This window comes from Prosopis cineraria, unplaced genomic scaffold (assembly GCF_029017545.1).
Source record: "Prosopis cineraria cultivar Desert tree isolate PC_DT_omini unplaced genomic scaffold, ASM2901754v1 PC12, whole genome shotgun sequence".
Taxonomy (NCBI): domain Eukaryota; kingdom Viridiplantae; phylum Streptophyta; class Magnoliopsida; order Fabales; family Fabaceae; genus Prosopis; species Prosopis cineraria.
Genome location: NW_026555343.1, coordinates 847,392 through 874,275, shown reverse-complemented (window position 1 = coordinate 874,275; position 26,884 = coordinate 847,392). Strand labels below are relative to the sequence as shown.

The 26,884-nt window shown below is 31.8% G+C and overlaps 3 protein-coding genes across 4 annotated transcripts; 1 reads left to right on the top strand and 2 right to left on the bottom strand.

Annotated features, from left to right (window-relative positions):
- The first annotated feature begins 2,411 nt into the window (after positions 1-2,411).
- On the top strand, positions 2,412-4,007 carry LOC129288241 (protein NODULATION SIGNALING PATHWAY 2-like). The gene has a single exon (XM_054924749.1). It carries the CDS (start codon positions 2,412-2,414, stop codon positions 4,005-4,007), a length of 1,596 nt encoding a protein of 531 aa, XP_054780724.1.
- Positions 4,008-10,855: 6,848 nt separating this feature from the next.
- On the bottom strand, positions 10,856-13,819 carry LOC129288984 (protein LAZY 1-like). Of its 2 annotated transcripts, none has more exons than XM_054925813.1 (5): positions 13,709-13,819; positions 13,549-13,615; positions 12,390-13,186; positions 11,452-11,743; positions 10,856-11,177 (listed from the first exon to the last, which is right to left on the bottom strand). In XM_054925813.1, exons 1-5 carry the CDS (start codon positions 13,712-13,714, stop codon positions 11,158-11,160), a joined length of 1,182 nt encoding a protein of 393 aa, XP_054781788.1. In that variant the 5' UTR covers positions 13,715-13,819; the 3' UTR covers positions 10,856-11,157. The 2 variants fall into 2 exon arrangements, with proteins under 2 accessions (XP_054781788.1, XP_054781789.1); XM_054925814.1 differs by having other exon boundaries at positions 12,390-13,162.
- A 6,500-nt stretch (positions 13,820-20,319) lies between these two features.
- Positions 20,320-26,160, bottom strand: LOC129288240 (gamma-interferon-responsive lysosomal thiol protein-like). The gene is made up of 5 exons (XM_054924748.1): positions 25,912-26,160; positions 21,449-21,511; positions 21,197-21,343; positions 20,816-20,908; positions 20,320-20,723 (listed from the first exon to the last, which is right to left on the bottom strand). Exons 1-5 carry the CDS (start codon positions 26,158-26,160, stop codon positions 20,595-20,597), a joined length of 681 nt encoding a protein of 226 aa, XP_054780723.1. The 3' UTR covers positions 20,320-20,594.
- Between the last annotated feature and the right edge of the window lie 724 nt (positions 26,161-26,884).

Below are 26,884 nucleotides of genomic sequence, written 5' to 3'. Positions count from 1 at the left end.
ATCGTGCTAACTAAATTTTATCCTGATCTAACAATTAACAAATTGGAAAACTCTAATTTAACATGACCATCTTATGAAGATGCGAAAATGACTTTCACTCTTTTTCTCTTGCAAATGGTTATACATCAATCTGAATATGACTCCTTTGAACTTAGGATGGAGGATAGAAATATTAAGGAAGGCTGTCACTTTTTGAAAACTTAATTTTCATAAAAAAAAATATTTTATGACTCTAGTACCATGAAAGCTATCAAAAATAAAAGAGTGACCAAATAAGATTAAAAAATATCATGTCTATTACTATTGTGATGAGTTCAATATGTACAAAATGGAAGAAATAACTTAATAAAAACTATTTACAATGATATCTCATCAAATAATATTACTCAATAATAATATAATAAATAGTAATATATTTTTAGAATATTTTAGATAATAATTATAATATTATAGACAGTTTCTGGTGGAGGTGAGACACAACACAAATCGTGATTATTCTACTGCAACCGCCTCGTCTACCCACCTCTCAACCACTAAAGGTTCACAATATTATTCATAGTTTTTATGATGAACTTAGTTAATGCATAAATTATAAATAAATAGAATAAACACATAACAAAACAAAACAGAGAGAGAGAGACGCCAAAAGCAGCGGTCAACCTTTTAGCAAATATATTTAATCATGAATACTTTTGTCATTTACGGCCGATAAAAAATAGAATTTGAGAAAAATATTTTTATTGTATTTTATACACGATTAAAGCAGTCTTTTTAAACAACCTCTCATACTTATGAAAGAAATTAAATAAAGCTTTTCTGTTATTCTCATTGAATTATTTTCATTTTTTACGAAACAAAGATAAGAGAATGTGAGAATATATTTGGTAATAACATGATGAAAACTTTAAAATTTGTTATTCCTCAAATATGTATATGCTTATATAATCACACACACATTTTATAAATATAGTGTATAGCAAAACATTTTTTTTGAAAAAAATTAAATTATAATACTCCACCCAAATTATAAGACAGTATTGAAGATATTTTATTCTTCCAAAACATAAAATAAATTAATAAAAATAAAATTTTATTAATAATACTTTTCTAGCATTATCTCTCAAGTAGAGAGGAAATTGAAATAATTATGAATTTAAAATTGTATTAAATGAATGTTATCTTTAAAAGTTTATATTTTTATTTTAAAAATATAAATTTATAAAATATTATTATTAAATTTTATTGATATGAGTAAAGAAAAGAGTACTCGAAATTAAAAGGATAGGAAGACAAGAAGTTGTTCATAATAAAGGAATCATCTATCTATTATAGAGTAAGACGCAATTCAGTTATGCTGAAAAGACAGGAACTATAAAGAAAGTAAATTAGAGATTATTAAGTACTACTTCTTTTCTAAATTGTAATAAAAAAAATTAAAATTTTAAAATATAAAGCATTTTAATAAATAATATTTTATTAATATTATTTTGTAATTTTTATTATATTCTGTCCTTTTAATATTATTTTATAAATAAAGTATTAAATGAATATTTTAAAAAAATTATTTTTTTAAAAAATATAATTTTATAAAATATTTTAATAAATTTTATTAATAGATGTGATTTTGGCTAAAAATGTTTTATCAATGAGCAAGAGGGAGTATTATAATTATAAATTTATAATGAAGAATAATTATAAAAAGACAAAACCACGGAGTGAAGGAGACTTGGGGTGACAAAACCGATGCAGGTGCTGAGGTGCCTGAAAGTGATCGGTAGCTTCCATCGAGGTTCTGTGACATCCTTCACGCTTTCACCCACCCTTTGCCCATGTTTCTTTTATGAACTAGCTTGCACGGGAGCAAATATTATATCAAATCATACACTATACATTTATTTTTATTGATGCTATATTAATTTATGTGTAATTATTTTATTACGTAATAGAATACATTTCTAACATAAAAAATTTTATTCAATATTCTACAACCTCTATTATCAATTAAAAAAATATTGATGCATTACCACAACATCATGAAATAAAGCATAAAAAAATTTTATTTTATTTTTAATAAATGTTTTATATATATTTAAAAAAGAAAGGAAAATAAAGTTTTTCTAATTTTTACTAAAATTAAAAAGAAATTGCATAACTTATTCTTATTTTAGTTACAGTCTAGGGGCAATTAAAAGTACATAGAAAATCTATTAATGATGAATTATAAATGAGTTGCATGTTAAAAAAAAAAAAAAAAAACCCCAACAAGACTACCACGGTGTTTCTGTGATCATGATGTTCCTCATCTCCTCTTGTTTGATTATTTGTCTTCACATTGTCCTGCGCTTCCTTATAAATTCTGATGGTTTGATCTACGCAAACAATCATCACAAATCAACTCTTTAACCGAGAAGATGATGCATCATCAGACTCATCTTCATCCCTCCACCTGGTCAGTCTCCCATGACATGCCCTCCGTTTTTGATCCGTTCGATCTTTCCTCCATCTTCTTCTCTGACCATCATTTCCAGTACCCAGTTGAAATGGGTTCAGAAGCATCCAAATCCATAGAGAATTCCTCCCCCAATGAATTTGAAGTTGCTTCTGTCGTCTTCTCTCGAGATCATAATTTCCAGTACCCAGTTAACGGAGAAGATATTACGGGAGTCCCATCAATGGATTTGGATGCTCATGACCATGATTTGAGTGACCAATTTCTGAATATCCATGGATACCCGGAAGATAGTGAAGAGAGCTTCCTTCCTTCCCAGAATCTATCTTCTGAAGCAGAAGATTATTGGAGTTGTAGTCCATGCATGAAATCATCAGAATGTTTGCTGAACTTGCCTCAAGAAGACATGGAAATGGACACCCAGCTGATTCTTCCACATCTTTTAGAAGCCCACGGTGAAGCCAGAGATCAGAACCATGATGTTTTGGCAGAAGAAACCCTGAGATGCATAAACCAGAAAACAAGCCCACTCGCAGAAGATCCTCTGGAACGCCTAGCATTCCACTATTCCTTCCAAAACAGGACAGGAAATCCTGAGGGCCATTTTCTCAAGCAGGAGGCTTACAAAAATTTTGTTCCTGCATTCAAGGCATTTTACCAGAGCACCCCCCATGGAAGATTTGCTCATTCTGGAGCCAATTCAGCAATTCTAGAAGCCATATCAAAGGATTCAGAGGCCATACACATAATAGATTTCGACATCGGAGAAGGGGTCCAGTGGCCCCCTGTGATCGAGGCCATTTCTCAACAGAACAGAGCGCTGAAGTTAACATCAATGAAATGGGAAACAGAGCAAGAAAACTCTGAGGAGCCCAGAAGGAACCTTGTTGAATACGCAAGGTCCTGCGGTCTCAAGATGAAGATAGAAGAAAAAGGTTTCGAGGAATTGGTTTCGAAACTCAAGAAATTGAAAAAAAGAGGAGGCAACGTGAAGAGAGATTTCCTAGTCTTTAACTGCATGGTGGGTCTTCCTCACATGGGAAGAGGAAGAAGCAGAAGGTCTGTAATGGAGTTTTTAAATTTAGCCAAGAACATGATCAACAAGAACACCTGCAACAGGGGAATCATCACTTTGGGGGATGGGGAAGCTGACAACAAACTGAGAAACAGCTTGAGTTTCAGGTCATTTTTTGACGGCAACATGATTCATTACAAGGCCTTACTGGAATCAGTAGAATCAAATTTCCCAGCTTGTTTCTCACAAGCAAGAACAGCCGTAGAGTTCTTATTCGTGGGACCTTATGTGTCTTCCGCTGCTTGGATGAAGAAATGGGAAGAACTGAGAGAAAATAACCATTTTCAGGCAGAAAATGGCTTTGGGATAGAGGGTAGAAGATTGAGCCAAGAGATTTTAATGGAAGCGAGGGAAATGTTGAGAGGAAGCATGGTGGGGTCATACGAGGCAAGGATTGAAGGGCAAAATGGGAATGAAATGGTTCTCGCATGGAAAGGAACACAGCTAGTCAGAGTATCAACTTGGGGAAGTCAAGAGGCCTGAAAGTGAAAAGCGTTGTGAGCTGTGTGTTCCTGTGTGTCTGTAATGCATTATGCTCCGACTAAATTTGCACATGGTTGTGACTTGATTTGTATATATAAAAAAATGAAGTGCATGTAATGTATGTATATTCAAAAATCAATGTAACACAATCCATTGTCCAGTTAATGATATCACTTTCTGTTTTACTTTTTACTTAAAGTCAGAGAGTCAAAGATGTTAAACCTGTATCAATGTTTACCTTCGAACTTCGAAAATAGCTCCGAGTAGATGTCGATCGCTTCTTCTAGTAATACCCTATATCTGCTTTAATGGGCTCTCGCTATGATGGGAATACCAATTCCAATAAAAGTGCAAATGAATGGACTCTGAATCCTAAGAGGCTTAAACGATGTTGAAAACAACTTTGATCCCCATTTAAGCCCCTAGATCTGGAGAGACTGGTTTCCCGGCACCATGGTGCTCCTAACATGATGAACAATATGGACTCTCCAAATATTTATATTTTATTTTATATTTATTAAAATAAAAATTATAAATTTTGAAAAATTTATCCTATTATCAATTTAGATAATATAAATTTAATCTGAATAGTTTAATTATAATTTTTATAAATTGACTATCCAAATATATTTCAAACAGTCTGGATTTAATATTAAAATTTTTTAAAATTTTTATTTTAGTAGACATAATTTTTAAAAATAAACATAAATATAACTTTCAAATTGGAGTATTAAAAAAATTAAAAAATTTATAATTTAAAATTTTTAAATTTAGACTATCGAAAATACATTTGAATGGTTAATATATAAAAATTATAAAAATATTTTATACTAAATATATCATTTAAATTAAATTTAAATTGTCCAAATTGATGATAGAATAGATCTATTAAAATTTATAATTTTTATTTTAATAAATATAAAATAAAATATAAAAATATAGACCAATGAGCACCATTATCGCATGATGAGTAACGAAACCAGTCTCAGATGTGGATTTTTCTAAGCCCTCCTCAAAAGTTCTGTACAGATTTGGGCTTTTTAGGACCATTGAAAACAACTAACTAAACTACTAAAAAAATCTTTAAATCAATAAGTATTGATTTTAGTTTAAAAAAATTATGACTGTTTAAATATGAAATTTTAATCTTAAATTTATGTGAATATAGAAAATATTTCTAAAAATTATTTTAAATTGAGATTGACAATACTTGAATAATTTGACCTAGTCAAATAATTACATTAAAAAAAAGTCCTTCATCCATATTTTAAAAAATAATTAAAAAAGATGAGTGAGCAGGAGGAAACAATAATAACTAAAAAATTATAGCAAATTTATGAAACTAATTTTATTTTTATTAAATAGATGTAAGAAAATATTTCTTTAGTAATTAATCGTCCCTCCAAATCATTGTCCATTGCCCGCTGTCGTTGAAGATTGAACGCAAACTTCAACCAATTCTAAGATCCTAGTTTTTTTTTTTTAAAAAAAATCTTTTGACAAGCATTTTGTTACCATATAATTAGGTGCCGGAATCAGCATGTAATATTAAATGAAAAGCTATATAGCTGAAGCATACAGTAGCTTGTAAACTTGACTATAATAAACCACACATCACTATCTGCACTGAAAAAGAAAACAAAGAGAAGATAATCCAAAGAGAAGGAGATTTAAAACGATAAAATCACATGGAGCGACCAACAGACGTTACCTTTACTGGAAAGAGAAATAGCAGCTCAAGTAAGATCTCATATTCAAGGGGGCATGAATGCAAAGTCACTTTTAGACAGATTTTCACTGAAATAGAAATATATTGATTGAGGCAAGCAGACCCAAATGTTCCTGTAGCCTTATGTAGCTTAAGGGTAAAAACCCTAATACAATGAATAGGATAAGAATAAAATAATGAAATTACAATAACGGGTACAAACAAAATATTTGAGTAAAGGTAAATCTGTACAGAGTCTTGGGCTTTTATGATATGGGCTTTAGTAATTTCTGATTGAGCTTGCAACTCAACGTCTTAGCATGCCCTCTCAAATGAGAGGCTGTGCTTTTTACCAGTCTAAGTTTGTCTCTCAATGCTAGAAAACGCAAGTGAGTCATAGCCTTGGTAAATAGATTTGCAATATTATTTAAAGAAAATACATGCTGAACCAAAAGTTTCTAATAAGCTACCCTGTCTTTGATGTAGAGAACATCAAGTTCTATATGTTTGGTTCGAGCAAGGTAGACCATATTCGAAGCAAGCGCATTAGCACTTAGGTTATCCCACCAGGCGACTAGAATCTGATCAAGCTTGAATCCAATCTCAAACATTAGAGGCTATAACCAAGCAATTTCAATTGCAAGATTAACAAGGGCTTTGTATTCTGATTCTATGCTGGATAGTGCTATAACTCTCTGCTTTTTATCAGACCAAGCAATGAGAGAGTCACACAAGAAGACACAATGTCCACCAATCAATTTTCGATCATTAATACAGATTGCCCAATCCGCATCAAAAAATCCATATAAATTCAAGTATTTGCTTGGTCTGATATGAAGTGCTAAGTCTTTTGTGCCATTTAAATATCGTAATATACATTTGGTTGCTTGCTAGTGTACGTTAGTGGGCGATTGTAGAAATTGACTAAGCTTATTAACAACAAACATGATGTCTGGTCTTGTATTGACTGGATATTGTAGAGCCCCACTTAATCTTCTATAAACAGTGGGATTTGAAAGAGGAATGCCATCATAAATCAACAAGTTTTTGCTTATAACCATAGGTGTAGGTACGAGAGAGCAAGTTTCCATCCTAAATTTCTTTAGAATTTCTATAATGTATTGCTCTTGTTTGAGATAAAGCCCATTAGAGTCTCTATAAGCCTTAATCCCAAGAAAATGATGAAGATCACCAAGATCCTTTAGAGGAAATGAAGAATTTAACTCTTTCACAAACATAGAAAGCATTGTAGGATTGTCGCCTGTGATGATTATATCATCAACATAAATAAAGTAGGGCATTACACTAGACTATAGCTTGAGAAAGAATAATGAAGTATCACACCTTGAATGAATAAAATTCCAGCTTAATAGAGTGCTCTTCAGTCTATCAAATTAAGCCCTTGGGGCTAGTTTTAGCCCATATATAGCTTTGTTCAGTAGGCAAATATGGTTGGGAAACCTTTTATTAACAAATTCTTTAGGTTATTTCATCAAAATTTTCTCTTGAAGGAGTCTGTTCAAAAAGGCATTATTAACATCCAATTGTCTTACTGGCCAATTGAAATAGACAGCTATAGTAAACACAAATCTCAATATGGAAGATTTTAAAATAGGATTAAATGTTTTTTCATAATTTATGCTAGGATACTGTCGAAACCCTTAGCTACTAATCTAGCCTTGGCCTTTAGAAAGGATCCATTAAAGTTAAATTTCTATTTAAAAACCCTTACAATATACAGGTCTCTCTTGTCTAGTGTAAGGGATTAAAACCCAAGTTTTATTTCTGATGAGAGCATTAAATTCCTCAACCATAGCTTTCCTCTATAAACTGGATCTTAGTACTTCTTGAACACTGTTAGGCTCAAAAATAATGTCATTTATAGTGGTAATTAAGTCAACATAAGAAATTTTAGGCTTAAAAATACCTGATTTACTCCTTGTGACCATGTGATGTTGATTTGATGTAGTTGTAGCTTGATTCTGATTTTCATGCTATTATGCAATAATCATTTCAGTAATTGAAGTAGATACAGGCTCATCACCTTTGAATGTAGAATTTTTGTTTTCTTGAATTTCTTATAGTCTTACTTCTAATCCTAATTCAGCTAATTCAGGATGAATATTGTCTTGTGCAGGAAATTCAAAAATAAAAGCATTGGATTGTAACAATAAAGCCTGAATAGAAGATTCATATGAAGCAAAAACTAAAGTTGGGCATTGAGTAGATGGTGCAGTAAGCAAAGGTTTAAAGAAATAGGAGGATCAACATCTTGTTTAGGTACTCTTTTATTCATAAAACCTTATGCAAGAAGAAAGGAATTTTTATTAAATTCAACATTTCTAGAGATATAAACTCTTCCTATTGAACTTAAGTACTTGTAACTTTTACGATGATTGCTATAGCCCAAGAAAACACACTTTGTAGTTTTAAACTGTAACTTATGCTGGTTGTAGTTTCTTAGGCAAGGATAACATGCTAATCTAAAAAATTTCAAACCTTCATAATCAAGATTGTTCTTAAATAGGAGTTGATAAGATGAATAATCACTTAGAACAGGAGTGGGTAGCTTGTTTATAAGTTTAGTTACTGTATGAAAAGCTTTCCACTAGTAGAATAAAGGCATATTTGCTTGAGCTAATAGTGTTAAACCAACCCCAATAACGTGTCTATGTTTCCTTTCCACCCTACCATTTTGAGATGTGTGAGGCCAAGAATGACAAAAGTGAATGCCTGCATCTTGTAAAGTCTTAGTAAAGCTTCTATATTCTCCCCTAAATCACTTTGGATAGCCTTTATTTTTCTATCAGATTGATTCTCTGCAAATTGTTTGAACTTGATGAACATTTGAAGAGCCTCATCTTTAGTTTTTAGTGAAAAAATCTAGCCATATCAACTATAATCATCAAGAAACCACACATAGTAATGATAACCATTTAAAAATTTAATAAGAGAAAGTCCCTGTAGATCTGTATGAATGAGCTTAGGAGGGTGAAAGGCTCGAGAAGTAGAAACCTTATAAGGAAGGGAGTGAGATTTATCAAATTTGCAAGATTCACAAAATAGAGGTTCACTATTTTTATTCATCTTCACATTACAAGCACTAATAACTTGATTCAAGACTCTCACTTGGATGACCAAGTCTACAATGAGAAACAATGGCACGTTTATCATCTAAAATTTAGGGATGCTAAGTAGGTTTTTCATAGCAATAGGTGCATATAAAATATCTTTAACAACAACACTTTATCTAGGAACATTTTGAATTTTAGAATAACCTCTTTTCTCAACACTCATATTTTGGCCATTAGCAACAAACAACTTAACCTTATCATCTGTTTGAGTAGCATTGTCAAGCCTTAAGGCATCATTTGTCACATGAGTGGTAGCACTACTGTCTAAATACCAAGAGTCATCGTTTACCACCTCTGGAGAAGCATAAAAAATAGAGTTGTGAGAAGAATCACCTCTATCAAATGAGCTTCTAGTGTGAGTTAGTGGTTTGAAAGACCTATCAAATCACTTGTAGTAATTTTTAACATGATGACCTGTTTTGTCACACAACGCATATGATGTTTTATCTCCACCACGACTAAATCTTCCTCTTCCACAAGCATTGCTACCACTACGGCCACTTCTCCAACCACCATGTGAGTGTTCAGGTATGACCAGATGAGCAAAATGAGATGAAACATTAGCTTGAGTAATCTGATTTAGTTGCTCAAGGTGTGATTCAAAAGTCAAAAGAGAAGCTTGAAACTCTAACCAGCTTAGATCCACACTCTAAAGAAAGTTGAACAACTATGGCATTGTATTCACTAAACCAGCCATAACTTACAAAAGAAGATTAACATAAGGTAATGGACTATCAGCAAGTGAAAGAGATTTAGAGAGAGATTTCATTTTAGCTAAATACTCAAACATAGAAGATGAACCTTTTCTTGTATGCTAAAGCTTAGCTTTCAACATTAGAACCCTAGCTTTATTTCAAGCACCTGAAAGAGCTCTAGCAGCACGCCAAAGTCTAGTAAAGGTGGATATTCTAGTCATCTTAAAGGAGACATCGAGAGATATGGTATTGAGAAGCCATCTAAATAGCAGTTGATCTACAACCACCCAATCTTTAAAGGCAAGATTTGGTTTGGAAACATTGTCTTCCATAAGAAATTGAGAGAGATAAATATTGGAACCATTGATGAATCCTTCCAGCTTGTGCCCTTTAATGATAAGGAGAACATAATTGGTTCTGTCGAGTTTAATAGAACAAGATTGAGAGAGAGCATTGTTCCCTATTGAGTTTTTAGGAAGATTGATAGTTGGGACAAGAGAGTTGTGAGATGTAGAAGTATTTAGAGTTTTCAGGGAGCACTCGTCAACCATGATAGCTAGCCTGTCAATACTCTAATACCAAGAGGGATTTTCACTGAAATAGAAATATATTGATTGAGGCACACAAACCCAAATGTTCCTATGGTCTTATATAGCTGTAGGGTTAAAACCCTAATACAATGAATAGGATAAGAATGAAATAATGAAATTACAATAATGTGTACAAACAAAATATTTGAGTAAAGGTAAATTTGTACAGGGTCTTGGGCTTTTATGATATGGGCTTTAGTAATTTCTGATTGGGCTTGTAACTCAACATTTTAACACTTTTTATTGAAAAAAAAAAAAAAGTAAGAAAGGAAGAATCAGGGAGAGAAAAATGTTTCACATCATATATATATATATGAATGAGACCATGAATTAATTTATCTCTTCATTCAATTAACTGTTAATAGCAACCCTCTTATAATCCATCTCCCAAACGAGGACGAACAGCTAAACGTCACCGCCAGCGTCGGCTTTCTCTGGATGCGAGAGATGTGAACTGTAAAACCTCCAAAAGCCATGGCTTCGGCCTGCTTTTACTGTTTTATATTATTACTGTTCATTAAGACACGAGAGAGATTTGGCAGATATGAATCCGAATCTTCCAGTAGGCTCTGTCCCATCTTTATTTCCACCGTTTCTGTGTGGATGTCTCCCTAGCCCAACCATTTCGACATAACACAAAATTTGGCCATTACATTCACGAAGGCGGTGGGGTTGTCCGTGTTAAATAATGATGATCGGTACTGTGAACACATGTGCATGCATGGGGTTTTCCATTTAACTGATACACATTATTTATTACAATGTTCAGACCAAAGTGACGTTTCACGCTAACTAGCTAGCTAGCTAGTAATTGCAGTGAGTTAGCATCGATTGAGATAACCACCTCTTTTATTTGCTTTCTAAGTCTCAATCACAAGTTCTTCATAACAACACATATATATAACACGTCATCTTTAAGTGCCAAGAGCACAAAGCAGGAAAATCATACAAGCACAACATTACTTTTTACTGATTATAGAACGTTGCTTCAATGAGCGCATGCAGCACTTGATTATTTTACTTTCACAGCTCCAGGACTAGGTCTGCATTGTATCACAATAACTTGTGTCAGTCTAGTTAATGGAATTAGAGTCAAAGTGGACAAACTATTGGGCATGTTAGATATGAAGAATCTGGATCCCTTAGCTAAACAAATAATTCTTACTTCAGTGTTCTGAAATAGTGATTTACTAAGCGATCAGAAGTTCATGATCACTGATATTTCGAAGAAGTGTTCTTTTTTCATTAAATGTTCCCCAAAATTCTATAGGAACATCTAAATCTTGGATCATAAATTGTGAATAGTTGAGCACTTACAATCAGCATCAGTTTTGATCCAGTGCTCCTTGTTCCCAGACGAGTCTCCACTCACAAGTGCAAACTGGTGTGGATTCATTTGGCCCCTGTAATTTCGCATGATATCCTTTGGGTTTGGAAAAGACCTTTTAGGCTGTCCCATGCTATCTTCATCTGGATACACCAAGTCGCCTTTGTTGTGGTTTCCATCATTTATCATTTTCTTCTTGCTCTCATGCTTCTGGTTTTTACCAGACTTATCAATAATTGTTGAGCTTTCAGGATGAACTTTCCTGTGAAACATGTGGAGAATCTACAGACAACAAGTCAATATGGGCCAATGAAACCAAAACGAAAGACTCTGACGATGTATAAATGAATCATATTTGAACTAGGGTAAAGGGCTTTTTTGAAGAAAGACAACAAAGAACAGAAAAGGCCAAAACTTTGTAGTTGAGCTCACTACTAGAAAACAGTAGATGTGCAATGAAAAATGTGTGATGGATTAAAACGCACAAGGACGTCACAAATCTGACCCAAATATTTGCGATAAAATTTAAAATAGACTCTTGCATCTCAAATATTCACGATGGAATATAGTTTAGGACAAAATATTTGCATCTCAAGTATTTGTGATGGATTTTGGGACATAATGTTGTGTCTCAAATATTTGCAACGGAATTTAGAACAGAATATTTTCATCTCTAAGTAATGCCCCTATAAAATAGAAAATCCGTCACAAAATACCTGTTTTCTAATAGTGGCTGTACAATGTTGGTTGCAAACTGATTTACCACGTGATCATGGGATAACTCTACAGTCTTCCTTACATATTTTTGCAAATTTTTAGAAATAGAGAAACAGTAATAATAAAAGATAAAAGAGTTAAATGAAGATGAACTAGATTAAATTGTAATGATTAAGTGGTGGGGACAGAATCGTAAATTCTATTAGTTTACCTTGTGCAGTTTTGTCTCTGCTACAGCAGAATCAACAGGTCCACCATTTATGGATGTAGAGTTTCGCGAAGAAGCAAGGAGCATTCTTCTCTTCAGTTTCTTCTTCATCAGGTTCATAGCTGATTTATCTGCTTCCCTTTTGTCTTCCTTTTCATATTTAGCTCCAGAATTCTCCTCCGCTTTGCTTCTCTGAAATAGCTCTCCAAGTGATGTCCTGTGTTCCTTCTTTGCCACTGTTGTTGTTTCTGATAATTCAATGGCTGATCCAAATAGATACCCTTGAAGTGGACAGATTGCAGTTCCCTGCCCATTGGACTCAATGCCTTCAAGTGGTTTTCCACTGAGTGTTATTATGCTTCCATGGCTGCTTCTCCCAGCACTGACATGGCTATTTCTTCCTGATGAATCATTGCAGTAATCATCCTTGGTTTCAGCCCCCAACACTTTCTCTAGCTCATCGTTGATCAGCTTCAGTTCATTCTCAGTGACTTCATCTTCTTTCTCAGTAATATTTTCAACAGAAATAGCAAATGTTGGTGTGGATGGATCTGTCAAACCTTGCTCAGAACCAAGAGTTCCGATAGCAAGAAATCCATGGAAGAGATCAGATATAGCATCTGATGATTCTTCCTCATAGTCATCATCTCCTACCTTTGCTGCTTCAAGGCCAGCAAATGATTTTCTAAGGTTTTGGTCGCGCTGTGCTTGCCTAAAATGCTTGGTCCCATGGTTTGGTTTCTGGTAGTTTTGTTGATCATCAAGTGCTGACTGCCCTGAAAGACAATTACAAGAATGCCCTGACACAAAAACAAATATAGCTGGGTGGACCTTGGGTTATATGGCACAAGGCAAACCATGACATGCTATTCTATACTATTTTGCAAGAATTATTGTCTATTTCTTAATCTTATGTCGTTTTAAAGAAAATTTCCACTTCGTACCACACAAGAAATTTGAAAGGCCAACTTGGGCCATCAAATGACGAGTTTAAATTAATTTGTTTTACTATATGTACAATGCTATAATGCATGCATTGCTCATAATCTCTTTGACTGCATACTCTACTTTCGACTTCCAAATGTAAAAAATCAACAGGTTGGTCAATATATCAATCATGTAGTTAATGTGCTTTGGGAAGAACAACGTGTGAGTCGCTTACCAATGATCAAATCTTTCAAGGGTTCGCCACTATTCTGGCGAAATTTCCTATGCATCCAACCTAATAGCTGCGGGAGCAAAACAAAAGAAGAAATCAGTTTTAGGGAGTAGGCAATAATAGTTAAGGTTTTGCAATGCTGGAAAACTGATTTTAATCTCACCTTCATCTTTTAATCGTGTTCCACAAAATCTTCGGCTTTGATTGCGTAGCTCGCTTGTGAATATAGGAGTGAAGGAAAGAGCTCTTTTTCTTACTTAATGAATGATTGTTTATACGGTGAACATATAAGATCTTCCTCATAGCTTCTACTTACGTGTTTGGAGAGCTGAAAAGAGAAAAAAACAGAGGGATACTTACAAATTTTGTTTGCTATTCTATGTCAATAAGGAATCAAGTGGGCTAATGGTTAGTGGGTCCTAATCAATGCTAATGTGATCATTGTGCAAGGTCCGCTATAACTGTAATTGCTTCACTAATTACAATTGAATTGAATCTAGTGGCAATGTGTCATACATCGATTGTCTCAAGAAAATTCACATTACTCTTTTCGTCTTAAATTATAAAATATTTTTAGATAAAATTTTATATATCAATAAATCTCATTAAATATACTTAACAACCTTATCTTTCCAAAACAAAAATATAAACTTTTAAAAATGCCCATTATTTGATATATTAAAAAGAGAAGGGATAAAAATTAATTATAGAGAGAGAAAGGGTAATATTAAAATTGAAGTATTTAATGAAACTTTAATTCACTTAAAATGTTTTATACTTTAGAATGGAGAAACTCCTTCAAAAATATCCTATAATTTAAAACGGAATGAGTGTTATGTTTGACGTGTATCCTATATACAGGAGAATACGTCTCTTTAGTAGATCATTGTCCTCAAGCATTTGAGAAGGGAATAATAATAGGCTATTTATTGCAGTGACAAGATAACCCAACTGGCTGAATAGAATTTGCTGTTCAATATATATTGCTGGGGTCCAAAATACAATCATGTGCAGATTTTCTTCAGACACACCAAGTTGGACCATTCTTTGCTTGAGTTGGTCCATTGCAGAATGACGCAAGTTGTTTGTAAAAGTAGTTTAATTTGATGGAACCCTCTTCAAATTCTTAGCGTTCGTTTATTTCCTATTTTTCAACTTTAGGAGCACTTTTTTATTGATAAGGCACAATCAAAACCATGCAATTACAAATCAGAACATGTTTGAATGTGAAGAGTACCTACAATCTAGTAGTGATTCTTTAAGAATCCTAATATTAAAAATATCAGTTTCAGCTTGATGAATCAACCAGTCAGCACAATGATTTTCTTATTTAGATACATTATCAATGGAGATTTGCCAATCACACATAAGAAGATCCCCACTTCTTCTAATAGAATTGATAAGGGGTTGGTTAAGCGTGTTTTCATTTTGAATAAGATGAATAGCTTCTAAAGAGTTGTTAACAAGCATGTGGTCTTGCGGTGTATTTTTCCTTGGTTTTTTAAGCTACATAACATGCAACTAGGGTTTGAATTGAAGATCTTTTATTGATAGGTTTTAATCATATATGTCTTTTTTTTTTTTGGTGAAATTTTATCATATATGTCTGTATTAATTAATTTATGAAAATGATGAGTGCAGATAGAAGCTCCCAGTGACTCCACTCTCTCTCTCTCTCTCTCTCCGCCACACACATTGAAGGGAAAGAAGACTAAAAAGGGAATAATTAATGAAATTAAAATGATTGAGGACATGTTAGCTTGGTAATAACATCGTCAACATCATGTGATACATTGATGCATGGTAACATGTTGGTGGACTGTGCGCAGCAAATTAGTGGGTCTGACAAATGCCACATTGTGGAATTTTGAACCCAAGAATAAGCCCCCTTTTCCATGGTTATGCTCAATTACACCTTTTTCTTTTGGCCGAGTACTCAATTATGCCATTCAAAGACTTGATTTTTACCCAATATTGGGAATTATTTTGACAGTACTTTCTACTATTTTCTATAGAATTCATTCATTTTTTGCTCATAATATTAAAAGTCTATCAGCTAACAACTTGAAAATATTGGCCTGTCCCCAACATGGTATATCTTGCTTTTTGATAGATGAATAATGCAAGAGCATGATAAAAGGGACCAATATATTAAGGAATTGGCCTATATTGAACAAGAATAGGAATCCAACTCATACTATCAAGTCTTACTATCGTGTGAGCATACAGACTAAATCGCACTATTAATACATACAAGACTCATATTCCATGATAAGTGAGGCCTGTCTTGATTTTGGTGAATCCTGAGGCCTAACTCACTTCAGTTTTTTTTGCAACAAAAACAAGGGACTGGATGGATAATCACTGTGAAGCATTGGGTAGCACCATGTTTGGATAGATAATCATTGTGAAGGATTGGATAGATAATCTGGTGCAAGCATCTAACGTTAGACGATAGATGATGAAATGGGAGGCCTCAAAGATACGAGCTGATGGTTGTTTTTAAGGGACAAGATGAGCAAAGCAAAGAAGTGTGTATACAGGGAACAATGAGAAGGCATACTGATCCCCACCTTCCCTTTTCATCATCAATTCCTGTATTGTACACTGTTGTAATCTGTATCATTCTTTGTCCCTTTGCCCCTTAAAAGCTACGCCTTTCAACCATGTGGACACATCCCTACAAATCACCCACCTATTACAAGCTCAAGCTTTTACTGTTCAATTTAATTGATCCTCTTCCATCACATGTTTTTGATTCAGCAGTAGAATGATGCTTAACGCTTCAGGCACGTCAATGCTGGATATTTGCGTTGAATTAGTCTGGATGACCGATCTAAATGAGTACCACAATGAGCTGTTTATGAGCAGCAACATAGATCACTCTGATGGGAACAGGGGAGCTACATTTGACTCGCACTGAGATTCTCATGGTCTGGTTGTTTGGGTGGTGAATAAGGGAGAGGCCAATAGGCTGCCACGCAGACGGAAATATCCAATGAGAAGGGGTCATTCGGAAAAGGACGAAGGAAGGAGATAAAGGAGTAATACAACGAGTGATGGTGTGTGTGATGGAAACAGAAGGAAGGTGGAGACTGAGAATGTGAGAAATATTGAAGTGGAAGTGCAGAGAGAAGTGAGAGGAAAGAGGCAAATTGAAGTGTGAATACATAACACTGCTTCGTCCATTGTGCTTAACATGCATATTCATGGTTAACAACTGCTGCAAAATCACCATCTTGTCACAAACCTAACACCATGTCTAGTCACTCGGTGCTTCTTCTCACTTCTCATCTATCCTTTCGCTCTCATCCCAGTTCATACCTCCTGACCACTCGCTTTTCTTTTCCCTTTTCCCTTTTCCCAAGAGGTAGTTTAGGCCAGAATTGATGGTCTGCATTATTGCTCAGTCTTTTTTTTTTTTTTTTGCCCCCTTTTTCCGTTTGTGTCTAGGAATCAGTTGTAATTTGTAAACACATAATATTAGGAAAACTATAAAAGCAGCATTTTATTTACATTGAGAAAATTGAGGATTAAAGAGTCAAATAAAAATAAAAAATCAAGCCAGTTCAGTCAATTTTAATTTTATTTCATTAGAATTATTTAAAATTTTTTTAAGTGTTACTTAAATGAATTGATTTTTAAGTGGGTATTAATTAATTATTTTCATTTAAAGTGTTTTTTATTCAGTTTTATTTCATGAAACTGATTATTTTGTCTAATTTTAGCCTAAAAAAACTATTTGAAATTTTTAATTAAATGTTTTATTATTAAAAATCATTATTATTTTAAAATTAACAGTTGAAATAGATTATCGAAATCAAAGTAAATTTGGGGATCAAAAGTGAACTATAAATATATGTTAAAGTTAACATGTCAAATGAAAATTAGTAGATAAAAATTCAATAAAAAGGGATAGAAATTAGGAGATTAAAAGAAGTTAGAGTATAAAACCCCGTCAGTGCAAACAATGCCTGTTATTGCTCGGATGGAACTGCAACAAGCATTCAAAATCCTTCATCTTCCTTCCTTCTTGTTTTCGTTCATTGAGAGTGCTGTTGGAGAAATTTGGGTCATGATTAGTTTTGCTCTATTATAAATGCTCAGAAAATTAAAGCCTCTTATGATTTTCTTGCAAAACTGTGCAAAGGCAAGTATATGTAATAGTGACATGACCTAGTCATGGTGGGGTTATCCCTCATCTCCATATTTGGGTTATTAATGATGTGATTTAATATCGTGATTAATAAAACGGTAAGTAATGATATGATTTAAAGAAGACATTTCATAAGACATTATTTTTTGGTTTTTTTTTTTTAAAGAAGAGCAATGGAAGAAGGAAAAAGAAAGGTGAAACTGTCCAAAATTCCCTTTAATCCTAAAATCAATGCCCATGATCCTCTGTGAGAGCTTTCAAGCAGAATCATTAGAGTTAAGCATCGTTTTCAACTAAAATTTCATTATTTCCAACCGAAGTTTTATTATTTTAAAATTAATACTTTTAACTCCAATTATGATTATTGCACTGCTTGACCACAAGATCTGGGGAAATGCACTCCGAATGATTTGCACCTCAACCGATAAGGTTAGGCTTGATGTGGACTATTAGTCAATATTAATGAAGGAAAGGTCTCAGTCGTTGGCAATCGAAGTCCTAGATTAAAAGTTTCACCAAATTTAGTGGATTTCAACTTAGCAGAGTTGCAGAACTTTATTATGGTAAAAATTATTCACAAGTGGATGATTTTTACAATTTTATCCAGGCTATAAATCTTATTCACATGAAAAAATATAATGATAGATTCTTATAATTTTATCAGATTTTACTTTTAATTTTTATAATTTTTTAATATTTTTAATTCTTATAATTTTAACAAGATTATATGATATTTATTAATCAAATCTCTATAGTTTAAATATTTTTAGTCCCTACAAAAAATAAAAATGTTAAAAAAGATTATAAAAATTAAAAGTAAAATTCAATAAAATTATGAGAATCAATATCATCTCATTAATAGGCTAGTAATCTCATTAAGTATGAATAGATAATCTCTGAAACATGTTTTCAAAGAAACTAACTACTGCACAGATTAACATACTCATTTGGCTGATCATAATTGCTATGATATGAGGATCTTTAATAACCCACCCATAAATTCAGGGAATTTCTAAGATTACCACTTGACATGGTTCTTTTAAACTTTGAATATCTTGTATATGGCCTTGGCCATCCCAGCCCCCGCCTCTCTCTCTCTCTCTCTCTCTCTCTCTCTCTCTCACGCACACACTCTAGCAAACGCTGCACATGCTAATCCAATCTATGGTATTACACCATTCCATTTAAGAAACCCATTTCAGAAGAATTTCCAGAAGCTACTCTTCTTCAAACAATACATAGTAAAACCACAATGCGCAGAGAAGAGCAGGATCAAACCACAATGGTGCTTACCTCCGTCGTCGTCCGTCAGGTTGTTGCTAGTCGGAATCAACTCTCCATTCTTCCCTCCACTGTTCTCACTTCTCACACTGCTTAAGACCAATGACTTGCCCTTTCCGACTTGAGGGCATTTTTGTAATTTAGTTTCTCTTTCCCTACTTCGGCTGAAACGCATCTCCCTTTGACAAGGCCCTTCACGAACAAGCCAACCAAAGAAAGGGGGGAAAAGTTCTGTTTACTCGTTTGCTTTCGAGAGTTTTGTTTACTCGTTTGGCAATAGCCTAAAGAAAGGGGAAAGAAGTTCTCTTTATCGGTTCGCATAAATTTAATCAAGAATAGTTTTTTGTGCCTGATAATCTAACAGTTGTGTTGTGCAATTAAAAAAAAAAAAAGGAAAAAAGACTACATCTACAAGTGACAATCTTAGGACCAAATTATTAGTTTATTGGATGAAGAAAACCATCCAAGTTAAAACTGAATCATTTCCCATTAGGATTCAAAAGATTGGATTGAAAGAAAAGAAACTCAAACAAGATTCAAGATTCAAAGTAGTCACAACGTAGTTTTCTTAATCATTCATTATACATGTTGGTCTCCAGGAATGGTCCAACCTCGGGAAAAAAAGATTCCTCTTTTCTAGCTTCTCGGATTGATACCGTCATTTGTCCTCAGTCCTCACATGGTCCTCCATTTTTCATATAAATTGTGATGCGATTTTCAAGAGGATCACTCATCTATCCGATCAACATCCCAAAACAATCAAGATGATGAAGCAGCCTAAGTTCGTATCAATCTCAAGTCGCTTCCATCTTCTTCTCTGAAGATCGTTTGCAATACCTAGTTGAAATGGGGATCAGGAGAATCCAAATCCGTAGAGAAATCTCCCCGTCACTGAATTTGAAGACAATCTACAACTTCAATCAATGACTGACTGAGGATTTCTCTATGGATTTGGATGCTTTTGATCCCATTTTGAATTCCCAGGTTCCAGCTTTCTTTCATCAGATCAACCACAGCGTGTAAAGGAAATGTTCAACGAGGTGTTGAGTCCCACATTATCAACCTCATAATAGATAGGGTGGGATTTATAATTTTCAGAGCTTTTTTTATTCTCAAGTGTTTGAGGGGCTCTTTCAATGACACAAATTTGCTGCTTATTAGCGAGGAGACCTTAGTATTTTGTCTCATAGTGAACATTTGCAAGGTTAAAATAATCTCCCTTTGTTAACAAGTGATTCATTAGACAATAAAGGATAAACTCCTCAAACAAAACCTTTCATCGACCATTAAATATATTTTAAAGCAACTTGTAGTTTTTTTTTTTTTTTTTTGCCCCTTAACCTCTCTAACTCTTCTCTACAGAAAATAGAGTCTCATATACATGCATCATTCACTTACTCAATAGACAACACACAACATCTGATTAACCCGCACATGCCCATCTGACTTAAATCCCCACCCATTTAGGGCCTACAGACATTATTGAATCCACAACCCCTTGCATGAAGGGGGAGAGGTTCATGCCAAATGATCATTTCATTATGACAAAATGAAAACAATAAATAAGTGTTGAGTGTGCATTGATAAATTAATGAATGAAGGCTACATATTATTATTTTTCCAAATTTGGCGGATCACAAAGTGAAGGAGATTGGGGAATTGATGAGGTGGTTTTGCAGGCACTGGGTTTGGGGTTTCCTCTGTAGGCATTGCAGATATAATTTATGACATTGTTATAGTCCTGCACAGGCAAACACAGGTTCTTCACACGCAGACCAAATGAAATTATAGAGGCAATATGTGTGTGTGTGTGTGTTATGTACTCTTACTAACCCGGAAGAGTGGTTCATCATTCACAGTCACCCAGGGTAGATACTTCAGAGGAGGATTCAGTTTTGAAGTTTCCTCAGCATTGTGCAGAATCAACTGCATTTTCATTTTTTTTTTTTTTTGGCATGGACCTGTTAGTGAGATTTCTGAACCAATCTACATGTCCAAGTTCAACTTCAAATGGAATCAGAATAGCCAAGTAGGTAATAATTTCTTAAAGATTAATTAGTTTCAGTCCTTAAGATCAAGATAAACTCGATCGACTTGGTTTTAGGGCCTTTTTATCGAAGGAATGATGTGTAAAAAAATTGTTGAATTATATGAATGCCTCTTTTTATATTTCAACGGAGACCCCTTTTTTTTTTCTGAAAAGTAAAAGCAAACCTTATTTCCAAGCCCAGTTGTACAACATTTTTTAATGGATCCAGGGTTCAATCCGAGATGGTTAGCACAAAGTTGCCACACATTTGTATCCTTGTCTTTCTGGTGCAAACGGGTCTCAACACAGTGAATGAATGGGAAATTCAGTGTCTACAGTATCAGCATTCAGTAAAAAAAAGAAACAAAGTTACGAGTATGGCGCCAATGAGAAATTTAATGAAAAAAAGTGGGGGAAGGTTTGGAAATAAGACTTACCAATGGCCAGACTTTAAGAGCACATGCTTCTATGGTGTTGTAGTAGCACTCAAGAGAACCATGCTTCAGATTCAATTCAAACCCAAATACATATTATAGGCAAACAAAATTATTAATAGCGGGAGACATCAAAAAGGACTAAGCATTACTTCATTCCTACTATAAATGAAATATAACAGTTATTTTTCACATTGTCACAAAAGCCCATTTTTGTTCTCATTTTAGTCCTTATAATACAAAACCACTAACCTTGCAATTAAAACGCATGTTTGGTTTCTATTTTTTAAAAAATATTTTCTATTTTTAAAAATAAAAAATTCATTGGGATATGTATCTTGGATTTAGATATTGTCAAAATTGTTCTTATTTTTTATTTTTAAAGAAAATGAAAACAACTTATTGTTGTTTTGCTTTTTGTTTTCTTTATTTTTTTTAAGCAAACCACATTTGACTATTATTATAAATTATGTTTTGAAAAACAATTTTTAAAAATGGACTTCTGCATATATAGCTCATGCTCTATTATAAGACTAAATTAAGTAAACAGTTTAACATTTATTATATTTTACATTATGGTTAATTTATTATATTGACAGACTTTTTTTATATCAATGTGAATTGGCCTCACTTTAAATTTTTTAAAATTTGGTCGATCTTTTTTGAGCTCTCAAATTTTTGGGCCAGAAGGCCAATTTATCATTTTAAAAATTAGTCTACAAAATGGTTTTAAAAACAAAAAAAAAAACAATAACAATACCAAATAAGCCCTAATTCTTCTCCTATTTTCAAGGAAGGGCTGTGAGTATTTTCAAGATGGTCAAGAGATCTATGGAATTTCAACAAAACTTGGAGAAAGTTTGTATAATTCACTTTTTATTTCCGATCGAAGAGATCTACACATATTTTTAAAAATCAAAAACATGTTCTAGTAAAATAAAAAATAAAAAAACATGTACTGTGTAATTCAAATGAAATCCAAGAAAAGTTTTGATGAAAAATTTTGAAAATGGAAAATGTTTAATTCCATTACTTCAATTAATTAATGAATTCAGTGAATGTCTGGTGATATCTTGTCTCCAAAAACATGCCTCATGTCACCAGAATCTAGAGAGATCAACAATTCATTGGGGCCAATGAGAATAAAAATTTATAAATTGACACATCTATAGAGGACTAAACTAAGGAAGAAGTTGTATTAAAAAGGAAAAGGAAGAAGTCACCAAGAAGAGGATATACTTGAGGTTATATCTTAACTAGAATTTTATCCTGTGCAATGCATGGGTGAGAGAGATATGATAAAATTTGATAAAAACTATACATTAGATTTTAATTTTGAAAAACAAAAGATATTTGTTCAAATTTAATGATGGGATAAAATTATTCTAACTTTAATTATTTAAGGTTTAAAATATATATTTTAAAAATTTAAGATTCAAATCGCCTTTGGACCTATAGTTTAAGGTTCAAATCCCATATTAACCCTATTCAAAAATTATGTTAATATCTTTAAAGTAAAATATATTACTTTTCTCTTTATTTTATCTTAATTATAAATATTTTTTACTTTTAAAATATATATAAATCCCGCTTAAAATTTTATGAATCTCTCTTAAAATTAATAGTTACTTCCTCCTTTTAAAAATGTAAGGCATTTTTAATTAAATCTCACCCCCAATAAAATAGTTCTTTACTTTCAAACTAATTATATCTTTTCATATTTACTCATATTCAATACCCTATAATAAATATAAAGTTATTATTAATATGGGCACTTTTAAAAAAAAAGTAATTATTACACCTCAAAAAAATAAAAAATATTTTACATTTTTTAAAATTTAACTCTTCAAAAAATACCTCATATTTTTTAACAGAGGGGGTAATAGTTATAAATTAAAAATATGCCTTCTATATTTAAGTTCTTATTTTTATCATCCAATTATTAGTTGATAGTTAAGTCACATATATTAGACTAAAATACCATTATTAATATATTCTTTTAAATTTCTATTTATATTTTAAATTTATTAGTCATATAAACTAATTTATTTAGTATTTTTTAAAAAAATTAAATATACTCCATCTTTTAAAAAATGTAAAACATTTTTAACTAAATTTTACCTCTAATAAAGTAGTTATTTATTTTTAAAATAACATCATCTTTCTATATTTACTATTTAATTAAGTGTTTTACTCTAAAATAAATATAAAATAATTTATTTATTAGGGACACTTTTGGAAAAATGATTACACTAAAAATGTCTTATATTTTTTAACATCCAACCCCTAAGAAATAACATTAAAAAATACCTTATATTTTTTAACTAAGAGAGTAAGTTTACTAAAATAATATTTCAAACATGTGCAAAAAAAATTAATGAAATAAGAGATAAATTAATCAATATAATTTATGTTTTATGTTTGTTTAAATTTTATAATTTTGATAAAATATTTTTAAATTATTGTCATAATTAATTGTTAAAATTTTCTTTTTCAAAAATTATTTGAAGTTCCTTAAATTAGGAAACAAGAGGATAGACAAATAGATTATAGGGGTAAATTAATAATTTAAATTTTGTCAACATAAATACAAATAATAAATCAAATATTCTAGAGTATTTAACATAATATTCCTAACCATATTGAAAATGAGACTAAAGTATGAGTTTTTTAAATAAAGAAGAGGTCTCTATAATTCTAACAAAACAAAAGGAATGCTAGTGTATTTTACTCTATAATATGTTAATTTGTCAAAATTAAAATCTAAAGAATATTTTATTTTAAAATTTGTTTTGTTCGTATATATTAAAAATATAAATCATAATTTATTTTATTTTAGAATGTATTATCCCATATAAGTTAAAATTTAATGAACAACTTCTTCTTTTTTCCCTAAAATATCTCATAGCTGACAGGTATGAGATCAAAATTTTAATAGGATGATACCTATAAAGAATATATTTTATTTTGCAATGAGTTACTTTTATATATACTAAAAAGTATAATTTTTTTTTAACATTTCTTGCCTCTTACAATTTGAAATATAATCTAACTTCTTTTTTAAAAATGTGTTGCTCAATGTATCACCTTAAGGAAAATAAAACATATACTATAATGAATCGTACTACAATTTAGGTGATAATATTATTCATAAATTATCATTATAATGGTTGTAAATTAAGAAAATGATATAATCCATGTTTTAATACCATTGACCAACCATATGTACAAGCATTACAAGTAACATAATGATTATTAAGAAAAGATTAAGTGTGCAATAGAAGATAAATTCATTAATATTATATAATTAACTTGTAGCTCATAATATTTTTTGCTTGGACTTGAGGCACATAACCACATCAATATTTTCCATAGATGTTCAAACTATAATCAACTTTTACATATAAATAAAGAATAATAGATTTTATATCTTATACATGTGAAGAATATAAACAAAAACTTATCTTATATATAGTCTTACAAAATATTTTGGTTTGTTACTATGCATTAATAATAGATAAATAGAAATTTTTTATCTAAATCGTATTATCCCATATAAATTTTATTATATGTCAAATACTTATTATTTTCAATAAGAATATTCTATCCACCTCCAATTTTTACGATATATATCTTATATAATTTTTTAAAATATAAAAATCTTATTCTTTTTTACATCTTATCTAAAATTTTGACATTTACAAATGAAAATTTATATGGCAAATGTTTTTCATCGTACCTAAATAAATTTTATTAATTAAATTATAGGTCCCCCTCACATTTATAAATGCAGATCCCTACCTTTGCATAATTTTTTGGTTAATTTATATATTTAATTTTTAAAAAATTTACAAAATAAATACATCTAAATGGTAAAAAATTAATTTTTTTATTATTTAAATTTTTTAGGCAATATTTATATTTAAATAGGGGTATTTTGGTCTAATATGCATAACTTAATAATCAACTAATGGTTAGATGAATAAAAATAAAATCATAAAAATAGAAGACAAGTTTATATTTTATAACTATTCATACTAAAAAATGTTTATATAAATTTTAAAAAGCAGAAGAGATGTATCATTAATTAAGATAAAAACAACAAATATTTTTTAAATTTTTAATTATAAGTTTCATATTAGCAAGTTATTTTTTTAGGTTTTACATGTACTTCTTTTATTAAAGGGCCCATATTATTTTGTATCTTTTTTAATGTATCATATTAAAAAAAAACCAAAAAAGATTTAAAAAGTCGGACATCCGACAGTGACAAAAAAAAATTAAAATAAAAAAAATGAAAAGTGCAATCCAATAGTGATCCGACAGTGATGAATAAAAATTTAAAAAAAAAAAAGTAAAATGGTCGGATGTTACTGTATACATATAGTATCATCCGACAGTAAATACAATAGATAGATATAGATTCTAAGATAATTAGAGCAAAGGAATAATGAAGAAAATGGAACCTGGCAATTCACAGTTTTGTTGTGCGGAAAGATGCGAGCATTGCCAAATGGAACCAAGTGAAGGTTAACAATAAATTTCAGATCTGTGTCAAACACGCGCACAAGATGATCTAAAATGAAGGACTGAGAATCTGGACAGAGGGTTTCGTAGTACAAGGCAAGGTTGACCTTCCGAGGTTGACTTTGATGAAAACGATAGGAAAACCGATCATCTGAGATATTATTAAAAGAATGAGATGCATAGGTCATCATCAAAATCAGAGAAATCATAATATAGGAGCAGCAAAAGAAATTTGTGTTTAGAGCCATTTCTCTTTCAGAGCCTGTGCATAATATATGCTTTGATTTGAATAAACTCTCACTCAGGCTTTTAGTATATTTATACAGCATCTGAGATGCCAAATGCCTTCTTTAGTCTCTTTGATGAACCTTTTGTCTCGTGTGATGGAATACGGCAATAAGCTAATAATTATGTGAACATCGTCACTTACGTGCATGTATCTATTTCTGTTTCATGCATATGTCGTGCTCGTGCCTTTCCTTCACGCCGTTGAATCAAAGAAAGGCCACAAGTAGAGTTTCAAGTAAATTAGTTTTTAAATAACTAAACATGAAAAATTATTTTATTCTTAGTGAGATATTCTATCGCATATTTCATCTGTGTTCCAAGTTGCTCGTCTACTCCTTTTATGAGTGAAGATCAAATCACAAATTAATGAGTTCTTTTTTATAAGCATGAGGAATAGTCTCTGCTTGATAACAAAGATTATCTTTCCCAAAGTACTGAGAGTAAAAAATAAATACCTCTCAACTAAGTCGTTTCATATACAAGAGATGAGATTCAAACCTCTAATCCACTCCCTTAAATAACGAGAGTTGATACTTTTAAATATTAAGTGTTACTTAGGTTGATGTGACATGATAAAAAAATCTCACATCAAATAAATTTGAATTAAAAAAGAGGTATAGGAGT